Source organism: Ceratotherium simum, chromosome 17, assembly GCF_057802395.1.
Source record: "Ceratotherium simum simum isolate JZ-2026a chromosome 17, ASM5780239v1, whole genome shotgun sequence".
Taxonomy (NCBI): Eukaryota; Metazoa; Chordata; class Mammalia; order Perissodactyla; family Rhinocerotidae; genus Ceratotherium; species Ceratotherium simum.
In genome coordinates this window covers 14,585,402-14,610,229 of record NC_141916.1, presented here as the reverse complement: position 1 = coordinate 14,610,229, position 24,828 = coordinate 14,585,402, and the positions used below count along the sequence as shown (strand labels likewise).

Here is a 24,828-nt window from a genome sequence, read left to right as displayed (position 1 = left end):
ATCATATTTTGTTACCTCTGCCAATTATATACGTATCTAAATAACATATATTACTGATTCAAGATAAACAAAACATCCCAAGTATCATCTTCAGAGAGCCAATAGCAAAGGTGGAATAAATTTTACTTTGAAAACAAATGGCATATCAATTATTATCTTTACCCAAAATGAAGTTGAAATATGTAGAAGGCCATTCCTCTTAAAATCAACAGTCAGGCAAAATACAGTCCAAATGTATTCTTCAGCTGTAAGTACATGGAATTCAAATAAATAGGCTACTAGGATTAAATACTTCTATTACCAATAGGTGCATTCTTTGTATCAGTGCTTCCCCAAATTGTCATGATGTCCAGGTCCTTCAGTTATATCAGTGTTAATATAGAATTAAGTAAAAATATTTTTTTCCCCAGGATCTTTCTCAGAGCTTCCTTGATGTCTTGGTTTCTCAGAGAGTAAATCAAAGGATTCAACATGGGAGTGACTAAGGTGTAACATAAGGAGGCCACTTTACTCAGCTCAGGAAATTTGTCAGGGATGAAATACATGAAAATGACAGCACCATACAGCACACTCACGACTCCTAGGTGAGAGCTGCAAGTGGAGAAGGCTTTCTTACGTCCCTCAGTGGAGTGTATCTTTAGCACAGTGGACACAATATACATATAGGACACAATAATGACAATTATGGTAGGCAAAATAATAATGCTGCATAGGAAAAAAGAAACCATCTTACGAATGTGGAGATCAGAACAAGAAATCCTCTGAAGTGGACGGTCGTCACAGTAAAAGTGGTCAATGGCCCGAGAAGCACAAAAGGATGAAGTAAATGTCATGCTGGTCTGAAGAACTGAGCTGATGAAGCCACAAAAATAGGAACCAGCCACCAAGTGAGAGCAGAGATGTGTTGACATCTGGACAGAGTAGAGGAGGGGGTTGCAGATGGCGATGAAGCGGTCATAAGCCATGGCTGCCAGGAGAAATCCCTCAGTCACAATGAAGAGGGCAAAGAGGAAGAGCTGGGTCACACAGCCTGCAAAGGAGATGGACTTGCTCTCAGACCAGAAGTTGATCAGAGCCTTGGGTGCAATAACAGACGAATAGAAGAGATCAACGAAGGAGAGGTTGCCTAGGAAGAAATACATTGGTGTGTTCAGTCGGGGATCAGTCATTACAATGGCCGCGATCCCGACATTCCCTAGAAGGACCATGGCATACACGAACAGAAATAGCAGGAAGAGGAGAAGGTAGAGCTCTGGGCGGACCCTGAAGCCGACAAGAATGAAGTCAGTCACTTCCGAGTGATTGCTTGCTCTCATGTCACCCATGGCAGAAACCTGCTGAGAGGCATAAGGGAAATAAATGAACTCTTGGCTTTGATTCTTGTGTCATAAATACTCTCTTACATGTAGAAATAAATTATTTACAGCTTAGTTAAATATTGCATATAAAATAGTTTTTATGTCATGAAGAATCAAGAATTTGGATTAGATAACACTAGACATCTGAGATTCTTATTCAAATAAGCAGTGAAAGTTCTTTGTTTATTGTGTTTAAATCAAGCTTTTGCAGGGAACTGAGCAAGAATGTAGCATTTTTTTATTTTATTCACATTCTGAATTTCTATTCTTAATATAGTTATAGTTAAATAATGATATCTATTTAAAGTATGAGTATTACATATAATCTAAAATAGTAGCATTGGATATAATCTAAAATAAAAGTTTTACATATAATATCTATGATAGTGCTTTTATCTATTATGATAGCCAAGTCATTGTTTGAATCATTACACAACAGTAATAAATATATTTAAAAATATTTTACCTCAATCTATTTAGTTTCCATTATTACTGAAGCCATCTTTGAAAACAGAAGAAAAATAGATGTTATAGGTTTGTTAACATTAATAACATCAAAAATCACTAAACCTAGATTAAATAAAATTATCTAAAGCTATTTCCAAATATATGTTCATTTTCTCAGATCAAGGTCATTCCCCTATTTAAATGCATGTTTACTGCCTCATTATAAATATTTCATATCCATTAGTAGTTGGCTGGTTTAAAAATGTCATAAAATTTTGTTCTTTTTTGAAGCAGAGAGAAAAGCTGGTGAACAGTCCAATCTTTACACTGCTATAAATGACTTTCTACTAAAGCTACATCAATTCAAGGGATCCCACTCTTCAGTCAGAACAAGGAATATATATAAAGGAAAATTCCTTTCCTGAATTCTTGTATGCATTATCCATCTTAAAATAAGGATAATCAGATAACCATGGATATTTAAGGAGCGTAGCAACCTTGTGTCTTCCAGAGTCCATGATCATCTGCCAGAGAATCAACGGTGGTTGTTTGTGACGGCCTTAGTTATTTTTACTCCTGTGAAATCTTTTTCGGGATATTTCAGCACTGAGGTTTTGCTCATCCTCTGTGATGGATTCCACTGGGAGAGGAGTAATCATAGAGTCAGTTAAGGAGACATGAGTGCAGGCTCCGTGGCTGCTGTCCATGAGGACTGCAGGAACTCAGAGACAAACAAACAGTCTAATCATAGTCCAAGTACAAGAAACACTTTCTTCTCTGGTTGTATGTATCCTTTGGGAAGTTTCTCTGGACTTTCATTGACAAAGAAAAAGTTTCTTGTAATTATTACAACATGCGTATTGATAGGCACAGAGAAATAGACTTAAAGTTTATAGTATATTAGAAAAGTTTGAGATAAATGAATATTTTAAATTATGTAATAAATTACATTTCAAAGGCAAAAATTTACACCATGCTATTGTTTACTTATGTTTTTTTGATGCAGACATATTTCGTGATGCAGTAAATACTCTAGATTACAAACACAAAGTTAGGCAATGTTTTGCTAATTCTATGCTTTCCTATATAAAAATACTAAAGAGTTAGAAAATATAATGAAAGAAATGATAGCATTCAATAAAATTATTTAAAAAATCTTTAGTAAAAATATTTATAGGAGATCAGAACCTATATTTAAAAATTCCTTGAAAACTACTGTGTGACTGAAAGACTAGATTATAGACACAATACACTATTTAAGCAGCCTAATATTATAAGGATGTAATTTTTTCATAAATATTTACATAATTTGATTGTAATTCTATTTTTGAAAATCCCTCCTTTAATTAAAAATTGTTTCTAGAATTTTCATGGAATTTTTTTTTTTGGATATACATAACAAAATGATACGAGGCCAGAGCTTACCCTTATTATAATACAGTATTGGTAAAACTTAGGTCTGTGTAGGAAGAGAAAGTAGTTTAGGTATTTTAAACAGGAAATTATTCTTTAGGGTGAATTGAGGCCTATCAAATTTGAAAATACTGGAGGAACTTCTGGCTGACACTCTTGTAATGACCCTTAGAGCAATATAGGATTCATTCACAAAGAGGGCTACCATTGGAGGTATGATTTCAAAACACAGCACCATAACTCTGATCCAGGAATCAGATACAGAGAATCAAAAATATTTCACCACTTCCTCATTCATCAAAATAGCTTCTCTAGGAAGTTGGGGACTCAACAGCTGCAGAGAGAGGCCACTTGTTTCCACAACCTTCCTAACTGGTAGAAAAGGTCAACAGGAACAAAAAGTTGATCCCCAAATCACTCTGCCATTCCAAATTCTGAGTTTGTCTGGATCTAATTGGTAGAGCAAAATCTTTGTCAAGAACCCTAGCAGAAGGAGACATTTTAACTTTCCAACATCTTCAAAGAGAAAGCACATGGAGTGAGGCTTGGGTATCTAATCTATATAACGTAACAGAATCCAATATATTTTTTGCCCATCTTGAAAATTCTCACAATAGCCTTAGCAATAACAACACGCTACTGCTTGTAAATACATAAGAAACACTTACTGACATTCACAATAGGTGGGACATAAAGAAACCCTCAACAAATTCAAAGATTGAAATCTAGATAAATTAGATAAATACAAATAAATTAAGCTATAGTGGGAAAATTTTCTTCAAAATTGATGACAACTATAAGCATATAGATGCAAGCAAATTCACAATACCTAGCAGGATAAACAGAGAAAAACAAAAACAAAACACATGAAGGCACAACAGAATAAACCTTCTCAAAATGAGTGCAAAAGAAAACATTGAGAAGGCAGCCAGAGGGAAAAAGAGACATTCTACACAAGCAAACACAAGTTAAAACATAGACTTTTTGTCAGAAACAATGCAGACCAGAAGAAATGGAAGGACATCTTTGTAGTGATTTTAAATAACTCTTAATACAGAACCATATTTATTTATTTATTTTTAATTTTTTGTGTATTGCAGTAACATTGGTTTATAACATTGTAAAAATTTCAGGTGTACATCATTGTACTTCTATTTCTGCATAGATTACATCATGTTCACCACCAAAATACTAATTACAACCCATCACCACACACGTGTACTGAATTATCCCTTTCACCCTCCTCCCTCCCCCCTTCCCCTCTGGTAACCACCAATCCAATCTCTGTCCCTATGTCTTTGTTTATGGTTGTTGTTATCTACTTCTACAATAGCCAAGACTCAGAACCATATTTCTGGTGAAAACAACTTTAAAAAATGAAAAAAGAGGGTAGATGTAGTTAGCACGCTCCATCCTGTCTGTCTCTCTTTAAAGCAGTTCTCAAACTTGGACTGAACTCATGGAGCAACTATTTGAAGATTCTAAAAATAGTAGCAGGTGCATTGGGGGAAGAATGTGAGAACTGAAAGTACTATTGAATTGAAAGTTGACCATTTATTTCCTCCAGTACACCTCTACCTAGACTCAAGGCTGCCAAAACCCCAGAGTTGATATCAGCATAGAGAGAGAAAGATCCAGGAGAAGCATCTGTAAATATTTGGAGAAGAATCCTCAAATCATAAAAATGTGAATTACTTGGGTTTCACTCAATGATTCTGAATGTTTTATTGAACGATTCTGAAACTTCCTGCCCTCCTGCTCTGTAGTTGTTCCATTAAAACATCATATCTGTTTGTGCATAAAATGTCGGATAAGCTGCTATCATCTCAGTGCATATCATTATAGAACAGTGTTCTGTTATTACTAAAATATTTTGCAATGTTTTAACATGCCATCTACACAGGACAATTAAATTTATGCTCTTATTGGCAGGAAGCCAATGCAATAAAAATGCCAAACTTCTTTGAAGCCACAGAACATGATTGTGGAAAGTCTTGAAAATTTTTTTTCTAAGATTCTTTCTTTCCCAAAATGTTAGCTGAAGAATCTTTGTACCTTCTAGACTAATGGTCATCCAACTACAGCCTGTGGGCCAATTCCAGTTACACTCATTCAATGACCTATTATCTATGGCTTTCATAGGACAACGGTAGAACTGAAGATCTATGAAGAGAGGGAATTTCTTTCACTTTCAACATGCTTCTTGGGATGTTTCTCTATTTGGTTTCAGCACCTAGTGGGCATTATGGTTCTCACCATGGCTCTCACTCTTGAAGAAACTCTGAGATGTCTGGGATCTTTTAACACCACCTCTTCCTGTGCCTTGAAATCACAGATGGAGGTATGACTGCCGCTCTTGCTAATCTCTATGTTACATCAAAATCCCCTTTATTCAACTTTCCATAAATTGTTTAGCTTATTCTCTGTATTAATTTTCCTCTAATACAAGCATGATGGATTTACAGTAGAAATAAGAAATGAGTTTCTAAAAGTTAGGGTCATAATCCATTCATCAGAAATATTGTGAATGTCCCTCTGTGTAAATCATGAAAATAAGAGTCAAGTACCTCTCATCCAAATGTGTTTTTTAATTATTTTGTTCTATAAGTAGAATGTTAGTTCCCATGTCCTCTAGATAGCCTTTCTAACTTTCTAATGGTCTCTTAAGTTTACTAACAAATAATTTTATTCTCCCTCTTTTTTCATTTTGATACGAAATACATTACTGGTGAGAGGGACCTTTAGTCCCCGGGGAATATTTTGCAGAGGAAATACCCACACTCTGGTTTCCCTCCTCATGGGAGAATTTCTCTCGGGATCCATCCCAGGTATTTGCTGGTTTAATCAATGAAAAAGTACAGTAAATTTGGTGAGAGAGGGAGAGAGAAAGAAAGAGGAGAGACAGAGAAGCTACAACTTTTGCTAGTACTTGTTCATCTTTGCAGTTTGAGTCGTGATGTGAACAGTGAGGAAATTCAGTCCATGTTGCAGAAAAACCTCCCATTGAATGAAGGTTTGCTTCTTTTCATACTTTTGTTTCTTCATGAATGTACTCGATTTCAAATACAGTGAGGATTTAATAAGAAATAGTATTCATTCTGGAGACTATCTCATATTTAATCTGTTTGTTCTCAACATCTTCTTTTAGATAGCTTTAGTTACATTTCTTTCTTTTTTTTCAATTTTTCTGTTGAAACCAGAAAGTTTTTTATGTAAAATATGAATTTAAGGAAAACACGCATTTTTGTAGTTGATTGGCCCTATCAGAGGTTATTTTTTTAAATTATTTATTTTTGTGAGGAAGCTCAGCCCTGTGTTAACATCTGCCAATCCTCCTCTTTTTTTGCTGAGGAAGACTGGCCCTGGGCTAACATCCGTGCCCATCTTCCTCCACTTTATATGGGATGCTGCCACAGCATGGCCTGACAAGCAGTGTTTTGGTGCGCACCCAGGATCCAAACCCGTGAACCACGGGCAGCCGCAGCGGAGCGCGCACACTCAACTACTTGCGCCACCAGGCCGGCCCCTATCAGAGGTTATTTTGACCATTCCTATGACTTCTAAAATCAACCAGTCAACGTTTCTGTGAACCTTTAATTTTTTCAAGAAAGTAGATATTATAACTGGACCAAATTAATTCTAATATACTTCCATAGTCCCACCTAGCCTTAAAAGAATGTCAAAATTAGTGAAATTATAGCAATGACAACAGTAAAAATTAAAAGACATTATAGGAGACACTGTATAATTTATATCATATATAATTTTATTTATTATAGTTATAGAATTTATATATAAATTTATATATCCACAGAATTATAAATTTATATGATTATAACATTACAAAATACATTTACATAGAATGTGAATTGTTGAATTTATCATTTGTCAATTTTCTTTTACCTTTTATGATAGATTATTGAACAGTAAACCACTTCACTTCTCAATCTCTTGGCTCTAAATTTACCTCTTAAATCTGTTTTGCTCTGTTTCTCCATTTATAAAATTAGAATAAAAATTAATTCTTTTCTCTACCTCTCTGCTATAGTTCATTTACAAAAATTTTATAGTCATAATAGCATAAGCCTAAATAAATATGATGTAAGCTTCTTTAAATAGATATTTCTCTTTTTTTTTCATTTGTAGCTGTCTTTAAATTGTCCTGTGTGCCTTCCATCTTTCATATGCACAGAACTTTGTATTTCTAATTAGATTTGTCTGTTTCTGAAAAGACAGAAAAATCTCTGCCCAAGACCTTAGAATTCTCCACTTGCATTCCATTGTGCAAAATCCAAAGGGAAGAAAAGAGGGAAGGAAGGAAGGAAGAAAAGAAGGAAAGAGGGAAGGAAGGAAGGAAGGAAGGAAGGGAGGAAGGAAGGAAGGAAGCCAATAAGTCTGATTTCTGTATGTTCAAGAAACGTAAGCAAGAGTCACTTTTGTTTTTAGCAGATGAACTGTGCCACTAAGAATGTATGTCATCATAGGGACTAAAATAATGAGAGAAATAAAGATATGTGGTTAATGTCTAAAAGGATGATGCTTTTGTCAGGATCTGAAGTCTTTCTCCTGATATAAGAAAGATAGATACAATCTTTGTATATTATTTTTCTATAGTAGATAGAAAAAATAATAAATAATCATTAAAACATAAAATGAGACCATCAATTGAACAGATTTTCACTTGAAATAAAATCTTAAATGGATTATAATGTCTGTGAGAAATATCTTCCACTAAAGGAGACAACTTTCAATGGCAGTAAACTGACAATAAATCAAGAGAAAAAAAAAGCTCATTTGTTCCAAGACATTTTCCTAGAATCTTCACTTCCCTAAAATACAAGTAGAGAGCAAATCTGCATCATTTGCACATAAATATGTGTAAAAAGGCTAACCAATCGTATTGAATTCTTCACTAGGAAGACTTTTAAAAATGGTAAGTATTTTTTATGTTCTTTATGTCCTTCAGTGTTTTGTTCTTTATGTTCATTGGTGTTTTGTAAAATTTTGGCTACAATATAATATGAAATGAAATGTTTTCCATGTTGGTTCCTAGTTATTTTTACTAAAACAAGTATTCTGATCACTCTTTTCTTTCCCTTTTATCATCTCTCCGGTTCCGTCTATGTCTCAGGTATGAAGAGTGAGCTGAATAGCACTTACTCAGAGGTAACTGAGTTTATTCTGCTGGGGTTCAGAACCCCTCCAAAGCTACAGATCCTCTTATTCCTAGTGTTCTTGCTGCTCTACATGGTCACTGTGGTGGGAAATATCAGCATGATAATTGTCATTAAGATGGACTCCAGACTTCAAACGCCTATGTATTTCTTCCTTAGGAAATTGTCCTATTTAGATCTCTGCTACTCCACAGTCATTGCTCCCAACACTTTAGCCAACTTCTTGTCTAATGAAAAGAACATTTCTTACAATGGCTGTGCAGCCCAACTTTTCTTCTTTGCCCTGTGTGTCACAATTGAAAGCTTTCTTCTGGCTGTCATGGCATTTGATCGATTCTCGGCCATTTGCTCCCCTCTCCTTTACCCTGTGCGCATGTCCCAAAATGTCTGTGTTCGATTGGTAACTGGATCCTGTATCTGTGGATGCATCAACTCCATGATCCAAACAGGTTTCACCTTCAGTTTGCGTTTCTGTGGAGAAAACAGATTGGACCACTTTTTCTGTGATCTCCCAGCCCTGATCAAGATCTCATGCGTTGATACCTTTGTAAATAAGATCGTACCGTATATTCTCTCTGCTCTCATCATCATCACCACCACAACTGGCATTCTGGTTTCCTATGCTTCTATCCTCTCCACTGTCCTAAAGATCCCCTCGACCCATGGCAGGAGTAAGACCTTCTCCACCTGTGGCTCCCGTATAGCAGTGGTGAGTTTATTCTACGGGACTGTGTTCTTCATGTATGCCCAACCTGGGGTCGCCTCCTCACCAGAGCAAAGCAAGATTGTAGGTGTGCTCTACACACTTATTTTTTTTTTTTTTTAAAGATTTTATTTATTTATTTTTTTTCCCCTTAAAGCCCCAGGAGGTAGTTGTATGTCATAGCTGCACATCCTTCTAGTTGCTGTATGTGGGACGCGGCCTCAGCATGGCCGGAGAAGCAGTGCGTCGGTGCGCGCCCGGGATGCGAACCCGGGCCGCCAGCAGCGGAGCGCGCGCACTTAACCGCTAGGCCACGGGGCCGGCCCTGCTCTACACACTTATAATACCAATGCTAAACTCTCTAATATATAGTCTAAGAAACAGAGATGTGAAAGATGTCATGAAAAGATTATTACACAGGCAATGGTTCTCTCACTGATATGTGTAAAACCATCATATAACGGACTAATTTTGTTTTCTAAGGGTCCTAGTTATCATTGTTCTTGTAAAATTATTATATCAAAGTTATTTTTGTATATGGCAACAAATATTTTTCTAAGTTTTGGAATAATAATATTTCTAATAATATAGGTATATGCATCACTATTTTATTTGCTTGGAATATGTGAAAGCATATGTATTTTCAACTTATGATATAATATTTTCATTTCATAATACCTTGAGAAGTAAATATTAAGAGCTGTTATATAATAATTAAAATATTATTACATTTGTGTAATACTTTGTGTTACAAAGAATTGTGTTACTATTCTTTAACTTTTTTATTCTACAAAGCAAGCAAACTGATATTTGTTTGGAAAAGATAGCCCCATTGTGTAGGTGGCAAAATGGAATGGTAATGGTTACATAGAACACTTCTGAGTAAAGGTCAGAAGATCCAGGTTTATCTTCCGAGGAGTATCATCCTAAGAGTTACTACTCCTGTAAAAAGGGGGCCCGCAGTATATTATTTGAGAAGCAATTCTTCACATGGAAAATGTGTGTCAATAACATTCTACTAATTTTTATTTTCTCACTTTCTTCTTAATATAATATGTTATAGTTTATAATAATTAAAGCTGATGCATAAAGAACATGGACTATATGTCATATATCATTTTTATCTCCATTTTCAAACGAGGAAATTGAGGTACTGGGAAACTAAGTAACTTGGTGTAGCCAAACTTCAATACCAGTATGGCTCTAGAATTTTTATTACCTAAATATGTATTTCAAAGCATGTGGAATATACTGAAAATATAATCTGACAACTTAGAAACAACCATTTCTGAATGGAGCTATGGATATGGGGCCAGTCCTGGAACTATAACAAATCTGACCCATTGTCCTGTCATTATTTGTGCAAATAATGTTTCTATTTGCTTTTAACATTTGAATGTATTTTTGGTGTAGAGCAGTATAACATTGCTATATAATTTTATTTACCAGCCTTTTCTCTTTTAATTTAGTAGATATACTTACCTACTGAAAATCAGATAAATATTTTTAATGTTAAATTTTAATGTATTATTGTAAAATTTTAGTTAATATGAACGTGTTTTTTCTATAGGGTGTGGACTAAGGTCCTTCCTCAAGTTCTTTTCTATCAGTCAATTTTTTTAACATTCAAAACATCACTTTTTCACAGGAAGCCTTTGCACAACTGTTTCTTCTCTGCTCTGAATTTTCTCCTCTTTTCCTCAGTACAATTTCTTTCAGAGAAAAAAGGAAAAAGGAGAAGGAAAGAAGGATCAAAAAAATAAGGAGAGGAAATGAAAGGTTTTGCCCTACTTTCTCTGCTTTTCTTTCCTTTCTTTAGATCTATGACTACCAAATAAGAATCCAGGAACCTAATTGAGCTGAATGTGTAGTGGGAGTGAGTCATTGTTTTAATAATGTAGAGATGTGGTTTGTCGCTGTTCTGACACTCATCCACAAGGGTCAGACCGGAAAGTTAGTTCTTTCATTTCTCTTCCTCTCTCACATGGCTTGTTTATAACCTCACTGTGGCAGAGATATTTTTTCTTATCTGTTATTAATAACTGAATTTAGGCAGAAGGGGAAGTACTTCCAAGACCTCGTGGCTTCCCCAAATGCTCTAGTTCAATTTGACACCAATTCCAGCGAATTAAAGTGACACTTTTTTCCAATTTGATCTGTTTAATTGAGGCAAATAAGTCCTACAGATAATTCTTGATAGGATGTACAGCCAGGCTATCAGAGGATCAGGAAATTACTGGTCTTCTGGTAAAGTATTAAAAAAGGACCCAAATTACCCCAAATTTCTAAAAAATAATAATGATTTCTTTTAGTGTATGAAATTTCTTGTGGTGACCATATAGTACATTTTATACATACTAGATTCTATTTCAAGTTTTTTGTTTTATTCCATCAATTTGTTTGCCTAGTTTTATGCTGGTATCACATACTTGTTGCACAGTAGGATTGAATGCCTGATAGGGCTACAGCTTTTTCAAAGATTTCTCACCTATTTATTAATTCAGTGACTTCAGAATTATTTTGCATTTACAAAATGATTCCTATTTGTGTTTAGCAAAATTTCATTTAGCTAATAATTGATTTCTTTACAATACACATTTGTGAGAACAAGGCTGAGAGTATTGCATCTGATGTCCAACAGACTAGGTTTAAGTCCCTGTGCTACCACTGATCACTGATTTGAGAAGTCCTTGAGTGGTTCTAAGGTTGAAGGGATGCTGTCAGTTTACCTACTTCATTCAACAGGTGAGAGAATTACATAAAATTCTATAACCCAAGATTTTAGCACCAGAAAGTATTCAATTAAGGGTAGCTTCTACTATTATTATTATTACGATCATCACCATCTTTTTCTGTTTATATTTTAGCAATGCTGTGGAGTTTCTATATTTGAGGGCCACACTTTTTTTAGTTAACATATTTCTATATATTTTATATATTATTTGCTATTTTGACAAAAATCTTTATTAGTTTGTGTTTTCTAATGGGTAATTCTAGGACTCAGAGAACTTAAAATTACTATGTATTTATTTTATAAGAGTTCAACTTACTAAACTTTTGTTCAATTCTTAGAATTTTTAAATTAAATATTAGATTTGAAGCCTGCTTATCAATGAGTAAATTTTTGAAAAATTTCCATCAGCTCTTTCTTGAAGTATTAATATTAATTTAAAATACTTTCTATGTATATCAGGTACTGTATCAAGTACACATGTATTTCTTTACTCCTCAAATAGTACTCATGGTAAAGGCAACATTATATATACTAAAAGTATAATTTAAATTTAGATTTTACAAGTATAGAAATTGTATCTTAGAAGAATTATGTAATGTGCTAATTTCACATAGCCAGTAACAAGCAAGGTCAGGGCTGGAACACAGAACTTTCTGAATCCAAAGCCCATAGAGGGAAAGATTATGTGGCACTGGCTCAGAGCAAGTTTTACCCTCTAAAGGTTTTAATATTGTAAAGATATTTATTAACTCAAATATATTAATAATTTTATTCAAATCTCTCTAACTTCATTAGCTTTTGCTTCTTTGGTATGTCACAAACAGAATGTGATAAAGTATCGTATGTATTATTTTGGTTATTTTCTCTCTTACAGTAATTTTTGATTTACGGTACTACATATTATACACTATTTAGTTACATATTTTATTAATATAGATTTTTACTTTGCTATATTTATAAGTGCATTATCCTGAATTCTACTTTATTTAATTTCAATATGGCTCTTGGCTTATCTTTAAATTTTTCTGGTGTATCTTATTAAAAGTTTGATTTTTAACTTTTTATATAGCATTTTATATGTGTGACTTTTTAAAACTCGAGATCTTCCCTCCCCACACATAGACACAACAGAGATAATTTGTTCCTAAATGGGAGGGATCTATCTCATTTATATTAATTGTAATGATGTTATTTCTTCACTTTTGCCATTTTTAATATCTTTGTTCTTTCTATATTTCTTTGTTTCATATTTTACTATTGAGAAAATAATTCTCCTGCTGATTTCATCTTTGAGAAATATAAATCTGTTATATTATATTTAAGTATTAAGTATATATAATATAATATAATAAATATATTTAAGTATAAGAGTTTATTCTCCCTTTGTGTCTGTTTACTTTTCCCATTAATAACATGATTTTCTTAAATATTTCATGTGCATACATTTAGAACCACAGAAGACAGTATTATAATTTTTGCTTCAACCATCAAACATAATTTAGAAAACCCATGAGAAGGAAAGTCTATTGTAATTACCCATGTGTAGTATATCACGTGTAATACATCTTATTATACATTGATTTTCAACTTTTCTGTATAGTCTCTCATAGCTGTGCATTTTTAAAAATTTTTTGTTTATTGCAGTAACATTGGCTTATAACATTGTAAAAATTTCAGGTGTACATCATTATACATCTATTTCTGCATAGATTACATCATCTTCACCACCAAAATACTAATTACAACCCATCACCACACACATGTGCCAAATCATCCCTTTTGCCCTCCTCCCTACCCCCTTCCCCTCTGGTAACCTCCAATCCAATCTCTGCCCCTATGTGTTTGTTTATTGTTGTTATTATCTACTACTTAATGAAGGAAATCATACGGTATTTGACCTTCTCCCTCTGACTTATTGCACTTTGCATTATACCCTCAATGTCCATCCATGTTGTCACAAATGGTTGGATTTCATCGTTTCTTATGGCTGAGTAGTATTCCATTGTGTATATATACCACATCTTCTTTATCCATTCGTCCCTTGATGGGCACTTAGGTTGCTTCCAAGTCTTGGCTATTGTGAATAACGCTGCAATGAACACAGGGGTGCATGTACCTTTACAAATTGGTGTTTTCAAGTTCTTTGGATAAATACCCAACAGTGGAATAGCTGGATCATATCACCTCATGCCCGTCAGAATGGCTATAATTAACAAGACAGGAAACAACATGTGTTAGAGAGGGTGTGGAGAGCAGGGAACACTCATACACTGCTGGTGGGAGTGCAAACTGGTGCTGCCACTATGGAAAACAGTATGGAGATTCCTCAAAAAATCAAGGATAGAACTACCATATGATCCAGCTCATAGCTGTGCATTTTTAGAAATCAAGTTTCCCCTCCTCCAACAAAAAAGTAATTTTTAAAAATGAGGGTAGTATATCTCATTCACACTCGTTATAACCCATTATTTTTCTTCACTTTTGTCATTTTTAATATTTTCTTGTTCTATATATGTTCCTTTTTATGTGTTGTTTTGAGAAAATAATATTTCTACTGTTTTCATCTTGAGAAGTATAAGCCTATATTATATCACTTGTGTTTATGTTTAACAAATATGTCACATTTTTACCTCTCAATTTTTAAGATTCAACAAATTATTATAACTCTTCCTAAAGAGTTGTAGGTTTTTTGAACCTTATAAAATTGTACATATATATCAGTTGTTCTCATACTATAAACAAATGATATGGAATGTAATAATATTCTTTTCAGAAAATATTGTATCATTTAACTGAAGACAAAATGAGGTCATTATAATTTTGTAGGTATTTAAAAATACGTACTCTACATACCCATATGTAGAAAAATAGTTTAATTCTTTTTTTTTTTTTGCAGGGAAGGATTCACCCTAAGCTACATCTCTTGCCTATCTTCCTCTTTTATTTATTTATTTATTGATTGATTGATCGATTGATTGAAGGTGTGATTCTGTGATGGGAAACGAACCCGGGCCACCAAAGCAGTGAGAGCGCTGAACTTTTTAACCACTAGACCATCAGGGCTGGCTCGAAAAATAGTTTAATTCTTAATAGTCAAGTCACACTTAAGAGAAGCTTATATCTCTCTATGCTCTCTCATCTTTTCTATTGCACTCTAAAACAAATTATATTTATTTATTTTTGTATCCTGCAACAGCAAGTGAATGTCTCCTTAGCAAAGACTGTATCTTATTCTTCAGTGAGTCTTTTCAAGTGCTTACAGTCTTTTTTTGAGACATTTCAAAAATTTCCTTTCCTTTAAACACGTTAAAATTAGTAAGAAAAAAAGTTTATAAAATATGGGCAAACATTAAAAAATAACTAGAATGGTGTGATCCAGGCCTGGACCTACGGAACCGCTCAGGAGTCCCGGATGGTTGTGGCTCCGGAAGAAAACCCTGGAGGCACCTGCAGTTTCCTGCCATCTGGTGGCTGTTGTCCACTTTAACTAAATCCAAGGTAAAGATTCTGGGTCCTGTGATAGAATGGAACTTCCAGAGCAATCGTTAAGAATTCAAAATATTTCCTAGTTACTTGGTTTCCATCCCCATCATATTGTCCTGAGCAGGGGCGATGGGTTGGAAATCACCAGAAAGGTGCAAATCCACCCTGCAGCTGCCTGTCTCCTGAGATGAAGGTGTCTGGAGTTTTGTTCTTTCCCCTGACCAAAAATAAGTCCTGAAGATCTCATCCCCTGTTTCAGAAAAGGGGTGAAGAGAAAATGGAAAATATTTGCCCATTATTTCATATCTGAATTTGTCTTATCTTGAGATACATTTTCATGGGGTTTTACTGAATTTTATTTGGAATTGTATGTTCGTCAACGAGACAGAGCATGATTTGGTTTCCTCATTCTAATCATGGCACATTTTAGACTTAAGCTTGTCTTAATATCATTAAAAGATGGAGAATTTTCCTCCTTTTTCATTCTGAAGAGGAGATTGTATAACATTGAAATTACTCCCTCCTTGAAGATTTACAAGAACTGACAGGAGATGCCATCTGGATGAGGAGTTTTTTTTATGGGAAGAGTTTGACATATGATTAAATTGCTTTAGTGGTTACCAAAAGAGATGATAATCAAAATATTTAACAGGTTGTTCAGTAATCACTATATAAAAATGTTTATTATCAATAAATAAGTCAATAATACAAAATAGCCTCTTTTATCTTCTTACTAAACTGCTTAACTAGTGATAAAGATTTTAACACAAATCATTCTAAAGATTTCCAAATCATTTGTTGATTTTTACAAATTGTTGGGGGTAATCTTTGGTGTGTCATGGTATCACTAAATGCTGTCTGAGCCACAGTTTGATGTCAGGGGACTAGACTAGACCAAGCCATTACCTCAGGTGTCCCATTAAACTGAAAGTCATTAGATGATGTGGCGTTTGAAAAAGTACATTTTCTTTCAACAAAATTGTTTATAATGCTGAATTCTCTCCAAGCTTCTGCTAAACTAATATCAATTACATTTAAAATCTAACTTCTTGTCTTGTTCTTGATCTTCAGTCTTTCATCATTAAGGCTGATATTACCTGTAGCTTTTTCCTAGATGCTTCTTATCAGGCTGAGGAAAATGACTGAGATGTATTACTAGGAATAAATGTTGGGTTTTGTCAAATGCTTTTACTACATCTACTGAGATTATATATACATCCTTCTTAGTCTATTATTATAGTAAATCACATTGACTTATTTTTGAATGTCAAAGCAGCCTCACATTCCTGGTATATTCTCTGCTTGGTCATAGTGAATTATCCGTTTGATCCTTCATTGGATTTATTTACTAAAATTTTGTTTAGAAATGTTGCATCTGTGCTCACAACAGATATTGGCCTGTAGTTGTCTTTTCTTCTGTTTCTGGCTGGTTTAGTACCAACTTTACACTGGCTTCATGAAATAAATTAGGAAGTATTCCCACATTTTAAATTTATTGGAAAAGTTTATGTAGAATTGTTATTAAGTTTTTACTTAAATGTTTGGTATAATTCCCTAGTGAACCAATCTAGAGTTTTTCTTTGTGGGATAGTCTTTAACTGTAATTTCAAGTATTTGAATTGCTCTCAATGAAATGAGGTGGGACAGTCATTGGACTTACACATTTCTTTTCCATCTTTTGGGAATCACTGTCCTTCTTTGCCTACCAGTCAATGTCTTGAAAAATATATATATATTTGTATGTATATGTGTGTTTATGTGTGATATTTATATCAGAGGGGAGAAGGAGAGAGGGAGTGGAGAGAAAGAGCATGTGAGAGAGAGAGAGGTTCTCTTCTGTTGTTATAGTTGATTTTGGCAGGAGAGGGAATCTGGTTCCTATTACTTCATCTTGGCTGGAATTAGAAGTGTAGTCATATCCCTTTCATTTTCTAAGTCAAACTTCTTTTCTAGTCTTCTGAGTAGCAGGAAGGCAGTTAGTTTAGTTATTTTTTTTCTTTAATTATCAATTTAACTAGAGACTTCCATAGGTATGGCCAGTATCATATGCCCATTGCTTCTCATTGAACATTGCACAGTTACTGATGGCAATTAAACCTAAATTTCCTACGGATAAAATTGTTCTACTGTTGATGAAGTTGCCTGTAAAGTCTGTATGTTCAAGGAAGAAAGTCATATATTTCCATTCCTGATTTTGAAGAATATTTTCACTTTCTGAAAGCCAAATTCTTTTAGAGTGACACTTTGATTCTTAGGGTCACTTCTCTTAGTTCTCAACATTTTCTATTCCACCTTCAAGAATCCTCTTTGATTCTATGTCATAAGTGATTGGGTATTTATCATTCACAGACCAGGAACAAGTCCTTGTTTCCTTTCAAGGAATCCCCAGCCATTAATAATAGTACTGCAGGAGTCAGTCATGTCTCTTTTCTTATACTTGAAAATCTGATGTCTGATCATCTCCGTGTCTGAGTCCAGGAGTCTCAGGTCTTTTTGCCCAATAGGTGCTGTTGTTCCTCCTTTCTGCACAGTGAAGCCACACTAATAATCTCTAGTAGGCTCTGCTCTGCTACTTTTACACTTTTGGGAAGACAGCCACCTGCATGCCTCAGTAACAATTTACTTTCTTCATACTAACTGAGTTTCTTTTAAAATTATTTTTGTTGTGAAGGATTACAAATTTCTTCTTTCTTGGGTAGCCTCTTTTATCTTTTTTTTTTCCTGTTATTGAGTGTTCTTAGTGCTTATATCATTGCTACTGTTGCTATTTGAATCATAGCTTAATTTTTCATAGTATGTGTGAGACATAGTAATAATGTTAGCTTACATATATAGTGCTATGTTTTATATATACACAGGTTTTTCCCACTATCGGAAAGTAGAGTGTTCCTATGAATCCTTTCTTAAGGCAAAATGATCTAAAATGAAGAATCAATTACCATTAATTAATATAGAAAAAATTGGGGGACATTCCAAGACCCCCAAAATAATCTACCAAATTATACCAAATAATAGATAAAACCTAAAATAATACTAACATACAGTAAAAGCAGGAATGATATGATAAATACACAGCCTGTATAAAGTAGAAATAATGTACGTACAGAGTAGTTTCACTTACCAGAATCAAGAAGACTGTGAGCACACTGGAAGGCTGAGACGTAGTGGGAGTGATGATGGTGTATTAGACTGAAAGTCATTAGAGGTTGGGGTGCTGGGAGGTATGGGAGACTGGGGTGTAGGAGAGAGAAGACAAGGATCATCTATTAACATCTCATTGTCATCTGAATCCATCAAGGCAGGCAGGTTACTAACGTCTACACCTTATTCTATGTCTGCCTGCCTCGATGTCGAAGGTTGAGATTCGTTGTCTGCTGTGGCTGACGTGGAAGGCTTGAAATACGACAGTATGCTTGACTGCTTAGCCTCTATAATGGCTCACTGCAAACACTGAATGCTATTTTTGCTATTTGCCTTTTTTCGTAATAACGAAAATCCTCTTTGGATTCCTTTTGGTTAGCAAAAACTGGTACTAATGTAGGTCTTGCACAAAAGTGAAGCGGCATAAAGTGAACTTTCAGATAGGGGAAGAAACCTGTATTAACTTATTTAATCCACACAGCAACCTTGTGAGAAGGTACTATTGTTATCTCCAGTTTACAGATGAGGAACATGTGTGATTGGAAAAAGAAAGAAAATAGTAGGGATTGTGAAAAATGTATGAGAAAATAAGAAATTTAAGTATGTCTGATATGTTGTGTTGGGGAGAGATTATAAGTGCCGGTAGAGTTGAATATATAAACATTCAAAGATTAATAGATTTAAGTAAAAACTCAAAATGAGAACAGTTCGAGAAAATGAAGATATGTTATACAAGAACACTCTTGTAACTGTAAATCAGTATAGTAGGAGAGTTACAGAACTTTAAGGTAGTTGACGTCATTTTAAGGTATTTTATAAAATATACTTTTTTCATTATGCATAACAAATTTATAGAAGAAATAATAAAAATAATATTAATTATGTACCAGGTGTGATATTAGTTGACTGAGTGATGCATATCAGAAGATACTTTGCAAATTTGAAGGGTAAGGAAATCACATGTGCTCTTTGTTTTTATTGTCCAATTACTTTTGACTTGGTGTATCATTTGTCATTTTTATTTCTAATTATTTTAGGTTAGGAATTGTTTTTAGAGTTTGATATAAATCATGAAACGTATTTGTCATATAAATGCACAAAATTTCATTTATAATTATTGGAGTTTCATAAAATCTCAGAAGATTCTTCAAATTTTATGACCAAGACCGCATACTATACATAAAACATACTCTCTACTTTTATGTCATTCTTTAAAAGTATTTTAGAACCCAAGATAGAATCAGATGTATAAAGTGGAAACACAAAGAAACTAAAGGAATGCCTCAGCGGTGGGGTGAGCCTGGTTCACATCAGCAACATTTCACGACCACCATTAAATAAGTCTAACTAGTTTTGTATCCACTGGCATCAGAAAATCAAGAAATGGGTTATATTTATTACATATTTCTGTTGAATAAAGACAGAAATTCCTGGAAGTGATATTTGTTAAAACAGGGAAATGAAGGGTTAAGAATATTTTTAAGAAGAATCTGTTAGGGGCGGCCCCGTGGTATAGTGGTTAAGTGCGCTGTGCCGCTGGCGGCCTGGGTTCGGATCCGGGTGTGCACCGACGCACCGCTTGTCAGGCCATGCTGTGGCGGTGTCCCATATAAAGTGGAGGAAGATGGGCACGGATTTTAGCTCAGGGCCAGTCTTCCTCAGCAAAAAGAGGACGATTGACATGCATGTTAGCTCAGGGCTGATCTTCCTCACACACACAAAAAAGAAGCATCTGTTATAATTAACAATGACTTTGATGACTTTGAGTGAGAAAACTGCTATTCTACCAGGAAGTAATAAGATGATCAAGTTCACTGGTCCTCAAACTTCTACATAGGAACTGACTTCATTAAAGTCAGTTGGGAATCTGAAAAAATAAGTGAATGCTTCCCCATACTCATGTCATTAATAGAAAATTTTCAATATTTAGATTAACTAATAATGTGATGTGATCCAGGAATCAATTTAAGAGAAAAGCAAAACAAAACCTCCCAGAAGATTCTGAGGAATGGTGGAGTTTGGTAAAAAATGACCTAATTGACCTCCAGGGACCTTATTACGGCTCAAACAGACCACATTTATATATATTTTTCTAATTTACTTTCTTGGTTTTAAGAATAACTATATATATGCTATATACTGTATATATATATGGCTAGATCAAAAGACTTAGAACTTAAGGCAGATAATACATAGGAGGAATTTTCAATTCTGTCTTTGCATAACGTAAAGAGTAAGATATTTCTTGAGGTTCAGACTGAAGACCCAGTCTAAGATTCTCTTTTGCTTCTAAGGAGTAAAAATGAGGTACATGAGACTTAGAAATAAATAGATTCACTTACTAAGGGTTCTCAGATAGTTGAATACATCTAATATATACTGTGAAGCATGTTTGTAATTATCTACACTTTCCTGAATGCTTTCTTTAAAGAACAATCAACTGTTAAAATTCTTCAATGAAGAATCTTTGGAATCTTCTGGATCTTGAGTAAGGTACAGTAGTCCCCCCTTAGTTTCCATGGTTTCAGTTACCTGTTTTCAGCTACAATCTGAAAATATTAAATGAAATATTCCAGAAATAAACAATCCATGAGTTTTATTTATTTATTTTTTTGTGAGGAAGATCAACCCTGAGCTAACATCCATGCTAATCCTCCTCATTTTTTTTGCTGAGGAAGAGCGGCTCTGAGCTAACATTTATTGCCAATCCTCCTCCTTTTTTTTCCCCAAAGCCCCAGTAGATAGTTGTATGTCATAGTTGCACATCCTTCTAGTTGCTGTATGTGGGACGCGGCCTCAGCATGGCCGGAGAAGCGGTACATTGGTGCGCGCCTCGGATCCGAACCCCAGGCCGCCAGCAGCGGAGCGCTGGCACTTAACTGCTAAGCCACTGGGCCGGCCCCCAATCCATAAGTTTTAAATTGCACACTGTTGAGAGTAGTGTGATGAAATCTCCTGTTATCCTGCTCCATCTAGCCAAGGCTGTGAGTCATCACTTTGTGCAGCATATCTACTCTGTCTGTGCTACCTGCCTATTAGTCACTTATTAACCATCTCAATTATCAAAACGACTGTTATGGTATCACTGTGCTTGTGGTCAAGTGACCCTTATTTTATTTAATAATGGCCCCAAAGCACAAGAGTAGTGATGTTGGCAGTTCAGATATGCCAGAGAGAAGCCGTAAAGCGCTTCCTTTAAGTGAAAAGGTGAACATTCTTCTATTAAGTGAAAAGGTGAAAGAAAAAAATTATATGCTGAGGTTGCTAAGATCTATGGTAAGAATGAATCTTCTATCTGTGAAATTGTGAAGAAGGAAAAAAATTAGTGATAGTTTTGCTGTTGCACCTCAAATATGTATGCATAGGAAAAAACATAGTATATATAGGGTTCCATGCTATCACAGTTTCAAGCATCCACTGGGGGTCTTGTAACATATCCCTGCAGATAAGGGGGGACTACTGTACCTGGTTTTTAAAAAGTATACATTTTTCTGAAGGTAATTTTCTTAATTTAGCAAAAATTTCTATTTTTCTGTTCGATGTCTCATATATCCATTATTTATTGAGCACTTTCTCTTTCCCAGGTGCTACATATTTCATTTAATTTATATACATCACTCACTTTAGTCCTTACAACAGTAATTCTGTTTGGTAGATGTTTTAAAACATATTTTGATGTTGCGAAAACTGAGGCTCGTGGAATTTGAACAGTTTGCCCAATATTAGCCAGCCAGTGAGTGGCAAGATATGGATTAAGACTCCGATTTATGGGAATTAAAACGCCAAAATTTTAACTAATGAGATATTTTGACTTCACAATAAAATAGTAATAGAAGCTAAATAAGTTTCGCTTCTTCTGATGCTATTGTACTTTTAATTTTATGAAAATTTCTAAATAAAAATATGACTTCAAATATGACATTAAGTTCCTTGCAGAGAAGGAATTTTTGTTGTTGTTCAGAAATTAAATATAGTAATGGGAACACAGAATTAAAATATTTCTTTTTTTTCCACTTTGATTTAATTTTTCAGATATCTTAAAAATTATTAATGTTTTTCTGTATACCTGTCTAGTGTTTGACATTAAGACTGATAGTTGGGTAAAAAAAGCAACGAGAAAAACCTATGTAATAGAAAATTTTTTTGCCCTTTTTATTTTCATTAATGTCTTCAGTTTAATTAACAACATGTACAAGGAAAAACCACTTCTTGTAGGGGAAGTTAGTGTTGTACTTCAACCATAATTCTTCCATATAAACAGAATAATTCAAGTGTCTAGGATGTTAATGCTTGACAGTAAAAGGAAGAAGACGTGCTGGTGTTTGGCTGCCAACAAGGGAGCAGAGAGCTACTAGCAATCAGAGATTTGCTGTTCTGAAGTAGGAGGTGGAGGTTGAACAGTGTATGGCTAGTGTAGGAGGTAAGAGTTTGATTTATCATTTCAGATGACTTTCTTTAAGACTGAGGCTTCATTCTACCTCATGAAACAGTAATCCCAAATTTCCTAATATATTTTAAATAACAGAATGTTTTAAGACAGCCAAATTAACTGCATGTTGTGGTGGGAAAAGCAACTGTACTATATTTTCACCCAATTTCTCATTCCTAAAGCAAAAATAATTTTTTTATGCGCTTGTTTGCTTGTTGAATTTGGTTAACATTTATTGTGCTTTTAAGATGTTCTATTAACTGTAAATATTGCTTTTCATACTCAGTTTCAACTTATTCTCACAATAATTGTATAAAGTAGGTATTATTAGTTTCTTCCATTTGATATAAGGGGACTTCAAGGCATTGAAAGTGTTGGTAATCTTAGATTCTCACAGACTGAAAGTGGTAAAATTTGGACACAGTCCATCTGATTTGAAAGCTCTAAACAAAAGCATAAAATGACTGATGTTCTCACTGTCCCAGACATCCTTTGCCCATTTACATTTCTTATATCATAGTTACACAAATATACTAGAAAATATTATATGCAATATATTTGGTAACTGGGACTTTTAAATGTAAAGCTATTCTGTCAGATATGTTGCCAAGAAAACTTCACTTTCTATTAGCATTTTTTTCTCTTACTGGGAACTTCAAGAACCAAAAGTTGGCAAGGCTTTCCACAGGCTTCATGATCATCATTCACTTTCTCAAATGGGTCTCAGTTATGAAGAATGAACTGATAAGAATTACTCAGAGGTGACTGAGATTTTTCTGCTGGGGTTCAGAATGTCTCCAGAAGTACAGATTCTCTTATTCTTACTCTTCTTGCTTATCTGCAGGATCAGGGTGGTGGGAAATATCAGCATGTTAGTTGTCATTAAAATAGCCTCCAGACTTCACACACCTATGTATTTCTTTCTTTCTATTTTACTGTGGGATATTTGACATATAACATTATATTAGTTCATGTGTACAACACAGTATTTTGATGTTTGTATATACTGTGAAATGGTCAGAGCAATAGGTCTAGTTAACATCTGTCACCACAAAAAGTTGCAAAAATGTTTTTTCCTGTTCTGAGTACTTTTAAGATTTGTTCTCTTAGCAACTTGCAAATATGCAATACAATATTATTGACTATATTTGCCATGCAGTACATTACATTCCCATGAATACTTTATTTCATAACTGGAAGTTTGTATCTCTTGACCCCCTTCACCCATTTTCATTTTGCCCACCCCCCAACCTCAAGCCCACCAATCAGTTCTCTGTATCTATTAGTTTTGTTATGTTTGTTTTTTAGATTCCACATATAAGTGAAATCTATGGTATTTGTCTTTCTCTGTCTGACTTATTTCACTTAGTATAATACCCTATGGTCCATCCATGTTGTCACAAATGCCGAGATTTCATTCTTCTTTTATGGCTGGGTAGTATTCCATTGTATATATATTCCACATTTTCTTTATTCATTCATCAATGAATGCTTAGGTTGTTTCCATGTCTTGACTGTTGTAAATAATGCTGCAAAGAACATGGGGTGCATTTTTTTTGGGGACATTTCCTGAGGTAGGCAGTTACCAATATGAACTTGCCTCTTAGAACTGCTTTTGCTTCATCCCATACATTTTGGTATGTTGTGTTTTCATTTGTCTCGAGGTATTTTTGGATTTCTTCATTGACTCACTCGTTGTTAAGTAGTGTGTTGTTTAATTTCCACGTAATTGTGATTTTTCCAGTTTCCTTCTTGTAATTGATTTCTAGTTTTATACCATTGTGGTTGGAAAAGATGCTTGGTATGATTTCAATCTTAAATTTGTTGAGACTTATTTTGTGGCCTAACATATGATCTATCCTGGAGAATGTTCCATGTGCACTTGAGAAGAGTGTATATTCTGCTGCTTTTGGATGCAGTGTTCTCTATATATCTATTAAGTCCGT

General features: G+C 34.4%; 3 protein-coding genes across 3 annotated transcripts in view; 1 reads left to right on the top strand and 2 right to left on the bottom strand.

Moving 5' to 3' along the window:
* LACRT (lacritin) overlaps window positions 1-24,828 on the bottom strand; it is a 618,678-nt gene that overhangs the window by 443,757 nt on the left and 150,093 nt on the right. The gene's annotated exons all lie outside the window — the stretch shown is intronic.
* LOC101402013 (olfactory receptor 9K2-like) lies at window positions 363-1,371 on the bottom strand. Its single transcript, XM_004429171.2, has one exon. It carries the CDS (start codon window positions 1,323-1,325, stop codon window positions 363-365), a length of 963 nt encoding a protein of 320 aa, XP_004429228.2. The 5' UTR covers window positions 1,326-1,371.
* On the top strand, window positions 8,352-9,534 carry LOC101393305 (olfactory receptor 9S13-like). Its single transcript, XM_004429459.1, has 2 exons — window positions 8,352-9,185; window positions 9,406-9,534. Exons 1-2 carry the CDS (start codon window positions 8,352-8,354, stop codon window positions 9,532-9,534), a joined length of 963 nt encoding a protein of 320 aa, XP_004429516.1.

Coding starts and splice junctions, on each gene's coding strand:
- LOC101402013 (XM_004429171.2), bottom strand. CDS start 1,325: ATGGGTGACATGAGAGCAAGCAATCACTCGGAAGTGACTGACTTCATT.
- LOC101393305 (XM_004429459.1), top strand. CDS start 8,352: ATGAAGAGTGAGCTGAATAGCACTTACTCAGAGGTAACTGAGTTTATT. Junction 9,186..9,405: donor AGCAAAGCAAGATTGTAGGT/GTGCTCTACACA, acceptor CTTAACCGCTAG/GCCACGGGGCCGGCCCTGCT.